Source organism: Leptosomus discolor, chromosome 6 (assembly GCF_034619465.1).
Source record: "Leptosomus discolor isolate bLepDis1 chromosome 6, bLepDis1.hap2, whole genome shotgun sequence".
NCBI classification, from domain to species: domain Eukaryota; kingdom Metazoa; phylum Chordata; class Aves; order Leptosomiformes; family Leptosomidae; genus Leptosomus; species Leptosomus discolor.
In genome coordinates this window covers 15,628,191-15,644,766 of record NC_141396.1, presented here as the reverse complement: position 1 = coordinate 15,644,766, position 16,576 = coordinate 15,628,191, and the positions used below count along the sequence as shown (strand labels likewise).

Below are 16,576 nucleotides of genomic sequence, written 5' to 3'. Positions count from 1 at the left end.
GCAGGGCCAGTACACAAGCCCAGGCAGAAGGGGCTTCCAGCAGGTTGTGGAGGGGCACGTGGCTGGAGAGTCTACCCCAACCCCAAGCTGCTCCATGTTCCTTCTGCAACAGCCTCTGGGTTTACTTGACAAACCCAGGTCAAGACACAAGAGCCCAGGAGCCACGCTGACCAACCTTCCTAGGACATCTGGGGCAACTTGGAGCTTTCCAGCCAGGCACAGTGGGGAGGACAAGCCCCCGTCCCATCCTGCTCCTCCCTGGCACTGGGGAAGCACCCACCCATGCCAGCACTCTCCAGCTTGCTGTCCCAGGCTGTGCTTGCCAAATGATGGCTCTGGAGACAACGCTCTTTATTAAACTTGCTCTTGACAAGTCCACCTTCTCAGGAGTGAAGTGAACCCCCTGCCCCCAGGAGGTCCCCTCATTCCTGGGAGGACAACTCTTCCAGCATGAAGGCAATGAACATCACTTGGTGCATCATTGGGGCTCGCCCTGGCTGCAGGCTGTGGCATGGTGGGATGTCCTTGGAGACCCAGAGTTGATCAAGTCCAAGCAAATTGGCCTCAACTTCCTTCCCCAGCCCTGAGCCTCCTCTACCATCCCCAATCCCCCCCACATCAGGGCAGGCTGGAGCCCGAGCCCTCCAGGGAGCTGCCCTCCAAGGCCCCGTAGCCATCAAGCTTCATCATGCCTATGAGGTGGGCCGGGACGGAGAGGAAGGAGCGGCGGGTGGCAAAGATGTGGCTGATCTCCATGAAGGTTTTGTTCTTGGTCTCGGGGATGACGAGGTAGATATACAGGGCCACCAGCAAGCAGACGCCGCAGAAAACCAGGTAGCAAAATGCACCAGCTGACATCTAGGGACAACGAGAGAGCAGGGACATGGCAGAGAGCCAGAGACCCCCAAGCTGGGCACGATACCAGGCAGTGTCCCCTCCCATCACCCCTCCCTGGGCTGACTCTGGCCAGCACTGAGCTGAGCCAGGACCGTGGGCACCCCTTGGGTTAAGCCTGGTTTGGCACCCCACCCTGGGGGAGCAGCGGGGCTGTGTCCATCCCCTCCTCCTCCCATGCCCTTCTGGATGGTACCTGCAGGAAGGGGAAGATAAAGCCGATGGTGAAGTTGCAGAGCCAGTTGAGGGACCCCCCCACAATGTACGCGGCTGGGCGGTGCGACTGCATGAAGAGCTCGGCTGTCATCAGGAAGGGGATGCCAGCTGCGAAGGGAGGGGACAGATCGAAGGGACGGGGGACAGGCTGCCTCAGGCACCTCTGGGGTAGACACATCCTGCCCATCTCAGTCCTGTGGCCAAAGGGCTGGAGTCCAGCAACACCCAGGGGTCAAAATGGTGGTGCTGGGGGCAGGGGGGGCTGGAAGAGATGAGGAGCACAGGGACAGGCGGACCAGTGTCCTGCCCTTGGTCTGTCTTTGGGATCCTCTCGGTGGGTGGGTCATGTCCCCCCAGCATACCACAGTTGCACCTTGGTGGGTGCTGAGGCCAATTTCACAAGTTATTTGACTGGAAATTTTCGGACTGAGTCAAAATCAAGGTGGAACATTTCATCTGGATCCTCATTTTGCATTAATTTACCTACATGCTGATGTATTAAATCTCATACAGACCACAGGCATGAAGAAACACATTCCTGGTGCCCTCCATAATGACCTTTCCAGTCTCCCTTGATCAAAATGGTTTAGAAAATTTCCTTCTATCAATTAGCCAAAGGCTCGGACACTGTGGCTGATTTAGTCAGGAAAGAGACAGCCAAATTTCCGAGCACCAGAATTTCCCACGGGACACAGAAATGCCATTTCCACCCAGCTTTTCCCATGTATGGAGAGAAAAAAACAGAATGACTGGAAATGATTGCCCAAGCCAACTTGGCTGCTAAAAACTGGACGCAGGTTGTGGCTGCTTCTCTTGGAGGGACTCAGCCCCTCCTGCCACATGTCACTGAGCTGGCAACCCTGGCTCGCAGGCCTGTCCCTTTGCTGGAGGGCAGGATCCAAGGGCCAGCACACACCCCAGGGCACACAGGGATCTGGCAGGGGGCTGTGTTTGACCTGGTGACATGCCCTGGGTCCCACCGCCTGGGACAGGGCTGAGTGGGACCTCTTTATAAAAGATGCTCCAAGGGGAAAGATAAACCAAAAAAAAGTGCTTAAAAGTGAGGGGGGAGTGGAGCCCCTGATGGACTTTTACTCACAGCTCGCCCAGAATAGAGATATATATTTTTTTTGTTTTAAAACTCCTATTCATCATTGTTTGTGAACAATGAGCCATTAAAATCCTAATTAAAGATGTAATTACAGTGAATAAAGTCTGGGCTGAGGATGAATTATAGATCTGTTAACAGTTCTGCTAATACATCAACTGGGCAAACCAGTCCAGGTTTCACTCCTCGCCGTTCGAGCCCGCTCTTGCGCCTGTGCTCGGTTAGGGGCAGGACAATGCTCACCAGCCACACTGTGACGGGAGCAAGTGACACCTCCAGAGAGGTCTGGGGAAGGTTGCCAGGGCTTTCTCACCACTTGGCCTAGCAGCAGGGACAAGGAGGGGGAGGTGGAGCGTGCCCTGGGGACGTATGGAGCTGGAGGGGCTTGTGGCGGGGTCTTGCTGGTGGGGTGCAGCATGTTAAACCAGGGCCTGGCCACGGGGAAGAGGCCAAGAGGCTGGTCCTGCTGTCTGCCTGCAAACCCTGCTGTGCCCTGCTCTCCCCTGGGGACCCCATTCCTGCCCCACCGCCCCCCGCTCCCGCCGGCCCCAGCCCCACCTGGTCCTATGCAGAAGCCAGTGATGATGCCAACCACGCAGGCGACACCGACGTAGCGCATCCAGGGCAGGGCGGTCTGCGAGGGGACACAGGGGGATGCTGCCAGGGTGGTGGCCCTGAGCTTCACGGCCACCAACCCCGGGACAGGGCTTCACGCCTGCCCCTCAGCTCAGCAGCAGCCCTTGGGGACGGTGGCCATGCAGGACACATAGGGGAGTTGCAAACAAGCAATGGGTTGTTGGGGACAAAGCTGGTGAGGGTCAGCCTTGGCAAAGCTCAGCAGCTCGTGATGCTGAGATGTGCCCAGAGCTGCGGGAGCATCCCTCGGGAGCAGGCAGCAGAGGAAGGACCCTGCAGACCTCTGCACCTCCCCTGGCATTTCACAGCCGCCTCCTTGGGGACTATTTCTGCAGCAAAGCTACCAGAAGCAGCAGGATTTTTCTCACGTGGATTTGGGTTTCCTTTTTTGTTGTTCTTTGCTCTGAAGTTTCCTTCCCTTTAACTTTGAAGGGAAAACATTACTTGGAAGAGCCAACTCACCTCTCATTTCCATACATGCTCCCTCCCCTGGGGTGATACCCATCCCTTCATCACCCGGCCCTGTTAATGCACCCAGGGCTCCAGCTCCAGCCGTGTCAGTGGCCCAGGGGGGTGGCAGTGGCCAGACCTTACCTGCAGCAGCAGGGAGACGGTGATGCCAGCCGAGCAGATGCCCATGGTGCAGAAGCCAGTGATGATGAGAGGTCGCCGGCCCAGCTTCTCGATGGTGAAGCACTGCCGAGGGAGACCATAGACTGATGGGGTGGTGGGGAGCTCCTGCCCTGAGCAGGGGCACCTGCTGATCCCCAGATCTAGCTGAAGGTAGGAGGATGTTCTTGGTGGCATCTGAGGATTGGGGACAGCCTCAGCTCATTGCTCCATGGCTGGGGCTGGGGCACAGGAAGAGCCAGGACTCTGGGGTCCCAGGGTGAGTGTGCATCAGCAGCAGCAGGGGTCCCACAGAGTCCCATTAGGGTGCAGGGTGGGGCTGGCTGAGGCGGCCCCACAGCCGCATTCACACTGGTGCCGAGCGGAGGTGCTGGGCTGGGCACGGATGTTTGCAGGGCAGCGGGCAGCAGAGGAGGGTGCGGGCAGGCGGGGCGGCGGCGGCTGGAGCAGGCAGGGTATTGACAGCAGAACAAATGCCTGTAATTTTATAACCAATCTCGGCATGTCCGTCGGGGGCCGTTTGCGGGGCTGCTCCCGAGCAATCTGGCTGCACGCTGGGCGGCTGCTGGGGGGGCTGGGGCAGCCCCACGGCCAGGGCAGGGGAGAAGGGGACACCCTTCAGAGGGGCAGGGGGATGACTCGGGGGCCCCACTCTGCCTATGGGGAGAGAGGAGCAGCCCCCCACTCAGCCCCGATTTTCTGGGAGCAGCCACCCCCATCTATCTCTCTAATTGTCAGGGAGTAGATTTAGTGCAGGGTGTCTGGGGCTGGCCCCGGGTGACACTCGCAGATAGGACGAGGGCCATAAATCTGCCTGGCCCAGTGCTAACTCTCCAGCTAAATGAGGCCTGGCTGGGGGGGCCGGGGCTGCTAGCCTGGGGCCAGGCTGGTGCTTAGCTGGGGGGGCAGGTGGGGACATGTGGCTCTGCTAACGGAGTGACAATGAAATTAGAAGCCAGAAGGAACTGCTTAGGCCTCTCCATCACCCCCTACCTGCTCCTTGCCTGGTGTCTCCCCCCAACCTCCCAGCTACCCACTTACACCAAATTCTCCCACCCCTCCTAGATGTGACCCCACAAATTAGGCCCCCCACATCCCATCTGTCCACCCAATTTTCCTGCCAAAACCTCTGCCCCCCAGCAAAGGGGCTGTGCTCTGGCACAGATGGCATTTGGGGTCCATCCAGGCCCCCTCCATTTAATGATGCTGGGAGCTGGTGACAAGGCTCTGGCACCAAGGGACTGCATCCATCTCTCCGTCCACCACTCACCCCAATCAGCCCAGCAACAACTTCAATGGTGCCGGTGCCCACGGTGGTGTAGGGGATCTGGGATGCAGGGATCCCAGCGTTCTCAAAGATGGTGTTGGTGTAAAACCAGATCTGCCGAGGAGGGGACTTAGAGTGAGCTGGGGGGACAGAGCCATGGGGCACTGGATGAAATGAGTTGCCGGGTCTCAGCTCAGCCTCTGCAGAGCCAGGTCCGGGGGTGGGAACCTCGCAGGGCTTACAGCATCGATCCCCGAGAGCTGCATGCCGGCATTCACCACCACCACCGAGAGGGTTTGCCAGCGCACAGAGCGGTCCCGCAGCAGCTGCCAGACAGAGACCATCTCCACAGAAGAGAGCAACCGCTGCTCCTCCTTCATCTCCTCGATCACATCCTGAACATCGGGTGTCCCCAGGAACTGGCACAGAGCTGTGGGGAGAGCGGAGGTCACAGGCATCTCCCCATCACAGGGTGGATGCTCATAGGTACGGCACAGGGCAGGGGCAGAGGCTTGGCTTTGCCCTAGCTCAGCCTACTCAGGAGACCTCCCTGACCCGTGGGGCTGAGCATCCATAGGAACCAAGGAGATGCCTCACGCTGTGGTGATGGACACCATGGAAATGTTATAGCGCAACTGGGTGGGACAGAAGGGCTGAACCATAAGGACTATAGTGGGCTCTCAGGTCTGGCTGTGGAAGGATGCTGTGAGGATGCATCTTGGTCTCAGGAGACCTTGGACCAGAGCCCAGCACCTCCTGCAGCCAGTCTCCCCCAGAACATCCCCTCACCCTTGGTGGCCCCGCAGACATCATTCCTCTCTATCAGCAGGTACCGTGGGCTCTCAGGGAAGCAGTGCAGCAGCAGGAGCTGGAGGGAGGCGGGAACAACCACCGCTGATAGGAAAAATGGCCAGAACCTGTCCTGAGAGGAGTTGAAATGGGACATGTCACAGGGAGGGCAGAGCAGGGTCCAGTACACGTAGGCTGGAGTACAGTGCTCACCTCACCCAGCAGCTCTGGGAGGCCCAGGACCTGCGCAAAGAAAACCCCCAGGCAGATGAAGATGCTGGGCATGAGGCCCAGGAAACCTCGCAAGTTCTTAGGGGCGATTTCTCCCAGGTAGAGGGGTACCACGCTGAGACAGATACCTGGAGGGGACAGGAGGGACCCAGATGGGAGAGGGAGGAGGGAGAAAGGTGCCCAGCCAGACCCTCGGTGCACCTTCTCCCATGCCCAGCAACATCCACAGTGGGGATCTGATGGCCAGGGAAGTGGCCCTGTCTGCCTCATGGAGACCCCCACTGCAGAGCCTGTGGCCATGGAGAGTATGAAGTCTTCTCCAACACCCTGGGAACGGGCTGTAGGGGACCGAGCCGTGAGGAAGGGGCCAGGCACAGCCCCGCAGCCCAGGCAGTACCTACCTGAGTGGAGCCCTGTGATGGAGCGGCCGATGATGACCATCTCGGGGGACCCCAGCTCCCGGCTGAAGCCCATGAAGCCGCCAGCCAGGAGGACGAGGAGAGCACTGCGGCTCAGCACGCCTTTCCTAGCAGGGCACAAGCAGCAGGGCAGCCCCTCCAGCCCCATTCCGTCCCTTGAGCACCCTGTCCCATGCCACCCCCTTACCTGCCGTATCGCTCCACCAGCACCCCCACCAGCAGGGAGCCCACCAGCCCGCCCAGGGCGAAGATGGAGACAGTCAGGGAGTAGAGGAGGGTCAGAGGGCCGGGGGCTAGCCCGTGCCCATACCGCCGGGACCACGTGGCGTTGTAGAAAGCCTTTATGTGCTGCGGGGCATAGAGAGACACACGGGCACCAAATGTGTTGGGAGAAAGGGGAAGATGAGGGAAGACAGGCCCCGTAGGGAAAATGCCATGGGTTTAGCAGCATTGCAGGAGGTGCAGGACAGGACACGACTGGGGATGACTGGGATGTGCTGGTCTGGTTGCTCAGCCAGCCTCAGCACCAGAGGGCTTTAAGGACAAATTAGAGGTGCCACAGGCAGAGCTAGAGCAAGGAGGTTGTGGGCAACTTTCCCCAGCCCCTGCCTTCCAAGGAGGACCAGTCTGCGAGGGAGTATACAAACACAGGCTCCCATGTCCCTCCCATGATGACCTTCTGCCCAGACTGCCCTCCGTGGGTGACTGCCCAAGGGAAATGGGGCTCCTGGGTAGAGGTTCCTCCACCCTCCCAGGGAGGGACACAGAGCCCTTCCCCTGCTCCTGGAGAGGCTGCCCACCCCTTACCTCCGCCGGCGAGTTCACCACGGCCAGATTGTAGCCATAAAGCATGGAGGAGCCAAAGGACACGAGGAGGGTGACTGACAGCAGAGGGAAGGTGAGGTGCTGGGAAAGATGACAAGGGGTCAGCACAGCCCGAGCCAGCAGAGCAGGGGGCCAAGGTCACATGTGGCACAAGCTGTGTTGGGTCACTGCCCCTTTTCTTAGCAGGGCTGAACCTGCAAAGCCCAGAGCAAAGACCCCAGTGCAACAGAGAGCTGTGCTGAGCACTGCTTCGTGCCACTGCCTAGCACCCAGCCCAGCCGATACAGCTTCCCCGTGGCTGGTCTCATAGCTGTGGCATAAGGCTTTACCCTGGCAGTGGCCCAGCTCATCTCCTGGTCCAGGCACCCCTGCCCTGGGGCTGGGAGGGGGCAGGGGGCAGAAAGGGGCAGGTGGAGGAGGGAGAGACGCTTGTCTCCTCCCATAGACAGGGGCACCCAAATGGCACTGCTGCGAGCTGCCCCACACATACCTCCCTGCCCGGGGGGCCCAGAGCCACTGAAAAGTGCGGTTCCCCGCGGCAGGGCAGGTCCCAGTCCTCCCAAAATGCACCCACCTCCTAAACCCTCGCCCCCACCAGCACCTCTGTCACCTATTTCTGCTGCAGGGCGGACCTCGCTGTAGGGAGCTGATGGCTGCGGAGGGACACCCTGCAGCCCCGACCCAGCCTGGGAGGGAGTGAGACCGGCCCACCCCGAGATCGGGGTGCCCAGCAGGACCCAAGAGGCATTCAGGGCACTCCCCAGCCACAGGGGCACCCCTGGGTGCTGCACCCAGCAGTCTCCCCTGGAGCAATAAGCGTCCAACGGCCCCACAGTGGCGGGGTGTGGGGTGAGCCTGTGTCCCCCGGGAGCAGCCCCGAGTCCCAGCACCCAGAGCCCGGCCCTCCCAGTAGCCCGCCCCCCCCCCCCCCCCCCCCCCCGCACAGTAGCCGGATCCATAGCACCCAGCAGCTCCCGGCTCACGCACAGCAAAGCCCCGCTAATCCCACCAGGAATCCCGATCCGGGGAAGCGGGGAGGTATCAGGGCCGGGGACGGGACGAGGGACAGACAGGACACCGAGGGGCAGAGGGGATGGGGCAACCCCCCCAGCCCGCAGGGAGCTCACCCCAGTGATGTCCCCGCCGGGCTGCAGGGTCCCTTTCTCGACCGTCGGGGCGAGGCTGCAGCCGGAGCGGGAGAAGGGAGGAGGAGGAGGAGACGGAGAGGAAGGCAGCCCCGGTCCGACGGCCTGGCTCGTCTGTCCCATTTTTTGATGGAAGAAGGAGGGTGAGAGAAGGGAAGGGAAGGCAGGGATGGTAGGGAAGGCAGGGAAGGCAGGGCAGGGCAGGCAGCCTGGGTGCCCCTGGGGCTCATTGGAGGCGCCTGAGCGGCCGGAGGAGGAGCCCGGGGACCTCCCCCCCCGCCCCCCGCCGGGGGCAGGGGCAGGGGCAGGCCGGCACCTCCGGGCTGCCCAGCCAGCTGGGGAGCCGTGGCCAGACCTGGGGACAGCGAGACCACCGACGTGATGCTCTGCCACCCTTGAGAGCCCCCGCATGTCCCCTCCAAACGGGGGGTGGCCGCGGGGACCGTCAGGAGGGCAGCATCCCTGCACCGCCCCCGAGGCTGGGGGCGAAGGGGCAGCCCCGCATCACCCCCATCACCCCCGGCCCCTCTCCCACCCTGTCAGACGTGGGGGGCTGATGTGCCCCATTCTCTGCGACTCGGGCAGGGGGGCTGACAACCCACAGGGCTCAGGGCAGCAGCCTTGCCCGCCACGGAGAGGCACAGCCCCCAGCCCCAGAGAGGAGAGACTCGGCTCATGGCAGCTCAGAGGAATCCAATTTTGCTGCGGCCAGGAGCTGCCTCCCCTGCTGCTAATGAAGTGCCTTTAATTAGCAGCCTAATAGCAAGCTCTTAATTTGCCGAAAGCCAGTTGACAGGATGGGGACCCCACTAAGCCACGGCTGGCAACAGCTCCAAGGGCTTAAAAGGGACAGGACCCGACTGGCTGGCCCCACCTCGGGAGGGGTCCCGCGGGGACAGGGGACAGAGAGGAGCAGGGCTGGGAGAGCCCCGCAGGCACCTCTGGGCCTGCCGTGCCCAGGCACCTCATCCTCCCACACAGGGTGCTCCAGCTCCTGTCTCCTCCCTCCACGTGAGCCTCCAGCTCTTCCCCAAAGCACCGTGCCCTCTTCCCCAGCCTGCCTGCGTTCAGCTTTTCCCAGAGCAGGCACCTGCTCAGGAGCTCCTACGTCTTGCTCAGACTCAGTTTCTCCACGTCTCGATTGGGGCATCACTTTTACCTTCGTGCAGGTGTGCTGGGCAGCTGCAGACACCTCGGTGACAGGGCCATAGTGCGGGGAGACCTGCAGGGAGCCATGGTCCTTCACGGGATGGTCCCATTTCATTCCCAGAGCAGCAGGATGAAGATCCATTTACCAGACATGCCCATGGGTGAGATGACCCAGCAGGAGGAGGACATGCAGGCTGCAGGTACCAGCCATGGCCACAGCACTTGTGGGGCAGCCCTAAACACCCCCAGGACTCACCCCAAGCCCTGTGCTAAGACAGGGCAAAGCAACAAACCCGGGACAGGACAGCAAGCCAGGCCACGCTGTGTCCTACAGCCATGCACCCACTCTGGTCATCCAGCTGCATGGCTTGTCTCTGTGACCAGCGCCTGGAGGGTTGAATGTGCCCAGTCCAGTGGTGTCTGCCACAGGGAGAGGAAGAAACAGCAGCAGCCATCTCACCCCCATCCTAAGCCATCCCAGCAAATACCCACCTGGAGCTTCCCAGCCCTTTCGCACTGAAGCCCTTATCCATCCCCAAGCCCAGTACTCAGCCCCGCAGCCACAGCCCCCTCCTACCACACAGCCTGATGCCAGGGACCGAGCAGGGACATCCTCAGGACACTGCTCCAAGCCAGGGGGGTGGCTGCTGCCTTGATTTAGGGGGTAAATCTGGGTTGCTGCCACCGGTTCCCAGCAGCGGCTGGGATGCTGGGAGCAGAGGTTTAGCAGCAGATGTACAGGTAAGAAACGTGCTGGGGGAGAAAGGGGGAGGAGAAGGAGGAGGAAAGCCTGGGGTGCTAATTAAGGGTCACCAGGGAGCTGGGTTAATTGGAGACACTCCTGTGACCTGACCTGGTGACAGTGGCACATGGCAAGTCAGAGACGAATGCCGGCGAGAAGCATTTGCTGCTCTGTGCTGCAAGGGAGCTTGCCTCCACAATTTACAGAGGCGTCTGTAAATTGGCGTCCCCATTCCTCCCCGGCCTCCGTGCAAGGATGCGCTGGCTAAAACACCCCCCTCGGCTGGGAAAGCTGTTGTGAGCCCACAAACCACCTTCATCGCCTCCCACTGTCACTCCCAGGAGCTCCTTGCTTGCTGCTGCCCCAGTCCCCAGACTCTACACTGGGGTTGTTCCCATCTCAAGAGCTCAAGGCCATGGGACGCTCACGCGCCTCCTCTCCTCAAGGCATCACACACAGTGCCTGCGGCACACAAAGAAACGCAGGAGGACCGGGAGAGGCAGAGCAGCAAGAAGAGCCAGTCCCAGCATGCATGTTGCACAGAGCAGTGGGATTTGCCAAGGCCAGGACAGAGATGCTGCTGGGAGCCTCGTGATCTCCTGAGGGCTTCCCCTGAGTGACGGTATGGTCCTGTGCAGAGTCCCAGCAGAGCCCAGCTGACCATGGCGTGGGCAGAGGCAGGATCCATCCTGCCCCAAGGAGCTTGTGTGGAGGTGAAGGACAGAGCCAGCCCCGCTGCAATGGCAGAACACCAAGTGCCTCCTGCCTCCCCCTGCAGCTTCCCAGGGCCAGGCACCGGCAGCCACCACCCAGCCACACAGGACCCCACACCAGAGACAAAACACTTGGAAAAAAAAATGGTGTGAGGATTTCTGCAGGACTGGGGAATGTGGCAGCAGGGAAGACGCGCTGGGAGAGTCCATTCCCTTCTCCAAGATGAGATGGAAATCCCTCGGAGAGGACATGGTCTTCAGTGCTGCCTCTTGGTGTTTGCCAGCACCATCTAGTCCAAACCAAAACAAAGTCCACAAGGAAGCAATAAGCAGCGCAAATAAACGGGGGCAGAGAGATGCATTGCTTAGCAGCCACTGACCCCTTTCCCTGTGCTGGAGGAGAGGGAACTCGGCAGCACGGGCACAGCAGACAGAGCCGCTCGCAGACATCTCCGCAGCGTGAAAGGTCAGAGCAGTTTGCCGGCGCTGCCCTTTTGGAGTTGACACGGTAGAAACAGAGATGGCCTGGCAGCTTCCCCGCCTCGCTGCCTCCTTGGAGGAGAAGCATTCCTTGATCTGCTTTTGTAAATGCTTTGGGCATGGGACAGGGAGTTTTAGACACGTCAGCTGCATGATGTTAAACAGGGGCTTGCATTTCTGCAAACCATGGTGGCCTCCGGAAGAAACTCAGCAGTGTCCCTAGTGAAAGCACTGCTCAGGCTGCTGGTCTCTGCCTTGTTGCACTGGAAAGCCCATCTGACTTTGTTCTCCAGCTGTGGGAAGGCTATTTACTGTACAGGTGAGACCTTTTCAAGCCCAGGTTTTCCTGGTCATATTCCTTACCCAACTTCAGTGGTTCCCAGCAGATCAGCCCCCACAGCCCAGCAACATCTCTGCTGGTTTGGAGATTTCTAGCTGCTCCTACCAGCCAGTTGCATCAGCAAAGCACTTGGGAGACAAAGCTCAGGATGGGAAGATAACACTGGTGAGAAACAAAGAGTGTCCCTTGGGGATATAATGAATGTGCGTTCAAGCTCTCTTAGAGCAAAGAAATGTGGCTGGTGCACACATGCACTCCTGGGAGCTTGCTAGAAGAGCATCACATCCCTGTCCATCAGATGTCCTCAGCTGTTCCTGCCAAGGAAGGGTCAGCCAGCACAGGGGACAGGCTGAGACCTCAGATTTCTGCAGCCCGTTAGTGGCTTACGTTAGATTTGCATGGAATAGTTGGCAGAAGCAGGATCTGATTTTCCTCTGCTAGTGTTCTCCTCCAGCAGCGCAGGTGCTTTCCTCCTGGGACAGTGTCCTGGGCAGCGTGTGCATTGGCTGTGAAACAGCTCAAGCACTTGGAAAAGAGAAGTCTTCTGCAGGCACAGCTATACGGATGGAGCTCCGGGCTCTCAAGCCCAGGAGTGGCATCTTATTCCCACCAAACGCTGAACCATCCCACCCCCTCCTGGGCGCCCACAGGTCTCCCATCGCACAGGGGGAGCTCCGCCGCACACGGCCCTGGAACAAACTGGGCCAGGACGCTGCCGGGGCCAGGCGCAGCCCGTACCCCAGGGGCTGCCCGGAGAGCGGGACGGCTCGCCCGCAGAAATCAACAGCAGCATCAGAGCATGTCTACCTGCTCAGGGCTTTTCTTTCCCTGGCCATGCTGCCTCCTCCGCCATCCCAACCCTCTTCAAACCGACGCTGCACTGCCCAACCGCTGAATTCATCCCAAACATTTTTTGTAAGAATTACATTAATTCTAGCCCAGTAGGTCTAAATTGGCCAATTTCCCTTTTCCAAAAATGACCTTACTACACTCTTGAAAGCATGTACAAAATATAATAAAAAAAAAACAACCCAAAAGAGAGAAGATTTCATTTTAAAGCTGTAGGGTGATCAAATGCCGTTAATTTGAAGCTATGGTAAACATTACTTTCCTCCTTCATTTGAAGTGGAAATAAGGCACACATTTTTAAACAGAAAGGGTAATTAACCACTGAATCTATTTAAGATAAGCTATCTGGTGTTCATTCTTTTCCAGTGGAAATTTACAATTGAGATTGCTTTTCTTTCTCAAAGACCTTCTTTAGTACTTGAGTTTTTGGATGTGATGCCAGAATTCGCGGGAGAAGTTTTCCAGCCCATGCCCTGCAGCACAGCACTGTCCCAGTCCTAGAATCTGGAATAAATACTCTGATCCACTCTTTAAACATCAAGGAGAAGGGGAAGGACTAGCTAAGGAACAGCTAGAAATAACCCACAAGCAGAACCTGTTTCTCAAAGGACAGGGTAGTATATGTGTCATTGGGTACACACAGAGACCTGGGACTGTGAGTACGAAAGGTAAGGGGTCTCATCTGTGTGTGCTGGCAGTCACAGGTTGTTTAAGGCAAGCTGCATCCTGTGTTATACAGACCGATCCAAAATGATGGATGAAGCCTGTCACTGCAATTCCTCTTCCAAATTGATTATCCAATGGGAGAAAAGAGCAGGGAAGGAACAGAAAAGGTTAAAGTGGTGTAAACATGTACATATACACACATAAACCCCCCAAACCCTTGCCAAACAAAGCACGCGGCTGCTGGGAACCCTGTCACAAGGAGAGACGAGGATTGGAAGTGATGGGAATCCTGCTCCCAGCGCTTCAGAAAAGCAGGAGCCTTTGCAATCTCCAGTCCCCTGCTGGCTCCCAAGAATGGAGCCAGCGGGGAGAGAGACAGCAGGAGCACGGGGTTTGTTTGTTTTCTGGCCACCCCAGGAGTCAGGATCTTAAAACTGCGGTGGCCTTTGTTTTAAAAGGAGCTGTAAAGTAAAACGGAAAGATGCACCCCTGCTATCCGAGGAGCGTTTTTAAGAGAAAGGTATTCTGAGGGCAAGGGTGCTTGCATTAAAACTCGGGCGAGCCGTGAGCATGACAGCATCCCCAGCCATGGAGCTGCGTGGTGGTGCTGCGATATGTCAATTACTCACTCATTATTGAACAGCAGGATTCTGATTAGCTTATAAAACAAATTTGTGCTTCTCCTACCAGGATCTTGCAATGGTACCCAGAAAAACACCAAGTCTTTATAGCTTCTCCCCCCACTTTTTTAATGGGCAGGATGGCTCCAGCTCTTCTGTGTCAGTCACCTCCATTCTCCAGCTTACAGGATGGACTCATTTGCCCCAGTCAGAGGCCATCAGCTGTGAATGGAGAGTTTGTTAATTAAAAAGTATGCTGTGGTTTCAGGAATAAATGTTTTTTCCGACTGCCAGAGCAGCCTTTTATGCCGCATTCACCGATGCGCGGCAGTTCCGAGGCGGGACTGGCTACTGCAGACTCCGTGCGTCCTGTGAAGCTGCATCTACCCCGGCCTCGGGGCAGAGCTGTCCGCCTTACGGCCGCAGCACTTCCAGGTGCTCACACCGCCCGTGTCATGTACAGTGCACGTGTAGCAGATGTGTGACTTGCACAGATGGGGCTCAAGGAAGATACAGGCTTGATATTCTGACAGTGTCCTTCACCCCAAAAGGAAAACAGGAGAGATTCACAGCTTAATCTTTGTATTTGTATTTAAGTTACTTTCTGAACAGTTAAAAAAAAAAACAAACCACACTGTTACCATGATCCTAGCTCAAGTGAACATTAGTACATTAACTACACATCACCGTAACATAATCACAAAATTCAAAGCACTCATTACTTAAGAATCCAGATAACAAATATAGTAGAGTAACAAACAGAAAACTCTGGAGAGACCATGTTCTTTCTCACCTCTCCCACTTCCACACCCACCTCAGCCTGAGCAGGCAGGAGTGATGCAGCACAGGCTGGCCTGGCAGGCATGCAGCTCTCCTAAATGTAGTGATGTAAAGCGACTGGGAGAAACGGGATCTGTTACACCTTGCTGAGGTCCACATTATTTTTCTGCCATGCTAAAACTGTGGCTAGGCTGAGCCCTGCAATGCCTTGCTTGACAAAGACAAAGTAGCTGAAAGCGAAGTTTTACACTCAAAAGCAGTTTCAGGTTCTCGCACTGAACTGCCCAAAAATTCTCACAGCTAGCTCCTTGTAAAAGCCACTGCAAATAGTCCGGGACAGGCTGGCCTGCCTTCCTCCTGCATGTGGAGCTTTGCTTGAGTGCCAGCAGATTAAATCGCCTGGCCTGTAAAGGCAACAGATTGTTACTTCTCATACAGGTATGAGCAGAGCTGCTCTGTGATAAAGACTGGTATTTCATGACGATTTTCTGGCCACAGCTGCACTTGGCTCCTGCTTGAGCAGAAATCAGGATAACTTTTAGGGTGATAGGCTATTAAAAAAGGGACCTGTGTAGGAGTTGGCTACAACTAAAGTGCTTGTTGTACATCCGTGTACATTAGCATCCTTCTGATTTTGAGAGTATCAGCTTAACATCACTGAGGATTAACCAGTGTGGCCAACTCCCATGGGATATCCACTGGACAACACGCATAGAAGCCCAGCAGTCTTTGGAAACAAGCGCACAGTCACGGGAGGAGTTTTCTGACAAGACAAAGGAGGATATACTCTAGCAGTGTGGCAAGGCTCACCCTGGGAGAGACACTTTGGGAGTTTGCCAGTTGTTTGGCTACACCCCATTTGAAAAAAAAATGGGGTGAAGGGGAAAGGAGGGGAAGCCAAATGCTCAGCCTCAGCCAGCAGCCGTTCCTCTCAACCCACTGCTAGGGTTGTGGAGAAGGCACGCACCCACAGGACCTGCTGCTTCTACGAGTCTCTGAATGAGAAGTGGGGACAGAAATACTGTGGTCCCCTCATGCCAATCAATCCAGTAGGGATTCGCTGACAGGAGGATGGAAGGATTTCATACGGAAACCCCCTTTGGGGACAGCTGTTCCCCCCTCCTTCCGGGAAGCTGCTGCTTATTGCTCTGGGGGCAACAGTAGGGCAAAGCTCAGCATGTCAGATGCATCATGCATGCCACTTGGAGACCCTGCCAAAGTTCATTCTTCTCTTGGCAAGTGTAGTTTAAGATCATCCCTTTCTCCTCATACCCCCAGCGCAACCTAAAAGGGGCATCAACTGACAAGTTCAACAGTTGGAGGCCTTACTTGATTACCTCCTGATGACTTTTGATGTCCTCATAGAAAAGCTCTATTTTTCTGAGTCAACTACACAAGTTGAGAAATCTATCTTCAGCATTGTCCCCACTTCTACAGAGATTCATCTCCATGCCCACATCCCCTCCTAGCTTTCAACCACTCAGGTTGTCTCCTTTTCCTCCCACAACTAAGAGCAAGCCTGCAGCAGGAAGGCTGGCTGCTCCTTCTCGTCCGCTTCTCTAGCTAGGAAGAGCTGCTAGTATTTGTGATTTATCAAACACAAATATTCCCCTCCCCCAAGTGAATTTAGGAATCATCAGCCACAAAAGGCAGATCTAAAATGGTGTTAAAGGAAGCTAACAAAGTTAGGCAAAAAGCCCAACCTGGAGATGTGCTTCCCATCACAGCTGGGATGCCAAAAACCTCAGAACCAAGCCTGGAGCTCTGCTCAGACTGAGAAAGGAATGTGTGGCAGGGGCAGGAAACACATATCTGGGAGCGGAGAAATGCGCATGATACTCTCCAGCTTTTTCAGTGTTCAAAAAAAATTAAGAAAAAGAAAAAAGGATCCTTTGGAGCAGGAGCAGGTGGCGGGTAGGTAGAGCATGGTGGTCCAAGTCAGCTTCCAGTTTAGAAACAAGTGTAAAGCATTTCCATGTTTCCAACGATCACAGACTTTTCAACTTGTCACCTGAATCCTTCCGTTCCAACAGCGGATGTGTCTGTCCCTGAACGTTAAGGGGGAGCAGAGGGCGCT

The 16,576-nt window shown here is 56.9% G+C and overlaps 1 protein-coding gene across 1 annotated transcript; it reads right to left on the bottom strand.

Moving 5' to 3' along the window:
* Positions 1-618: 618 nt before the first annotated feature.
* LOC104354260 (solute carrier family 2, facilitated glucose transporter member 5-like) lies at positions 619-8,283 on the bottom strand. Its single transcript, XM_086466689.1, has 12 exons — positions 8,143-8,283; positions 6,998-7,096; positions 6,378-6,538; positions 6,173-6,297; positions 5,754-5,899; positions 5,541-5,673; positions 4,994-5,181; positions 4,755-4,865; positions 3,449-3,550; positions 2,777-2,852; positions 1,091-1,218; positions 619-858 (listed from the first exon to the last, which is right to left on the bottom strand). The coding sequence occupies exons 1-12, from the start codon at positions 8,281-8,283 to the stop codon at positions 619-621; spliced, it is 1,650 nt and encodes a 549-aa protein (XP_086322815.1).
* Positions 8,284-16,576: the final 8,293 nt, after the last annotated feature.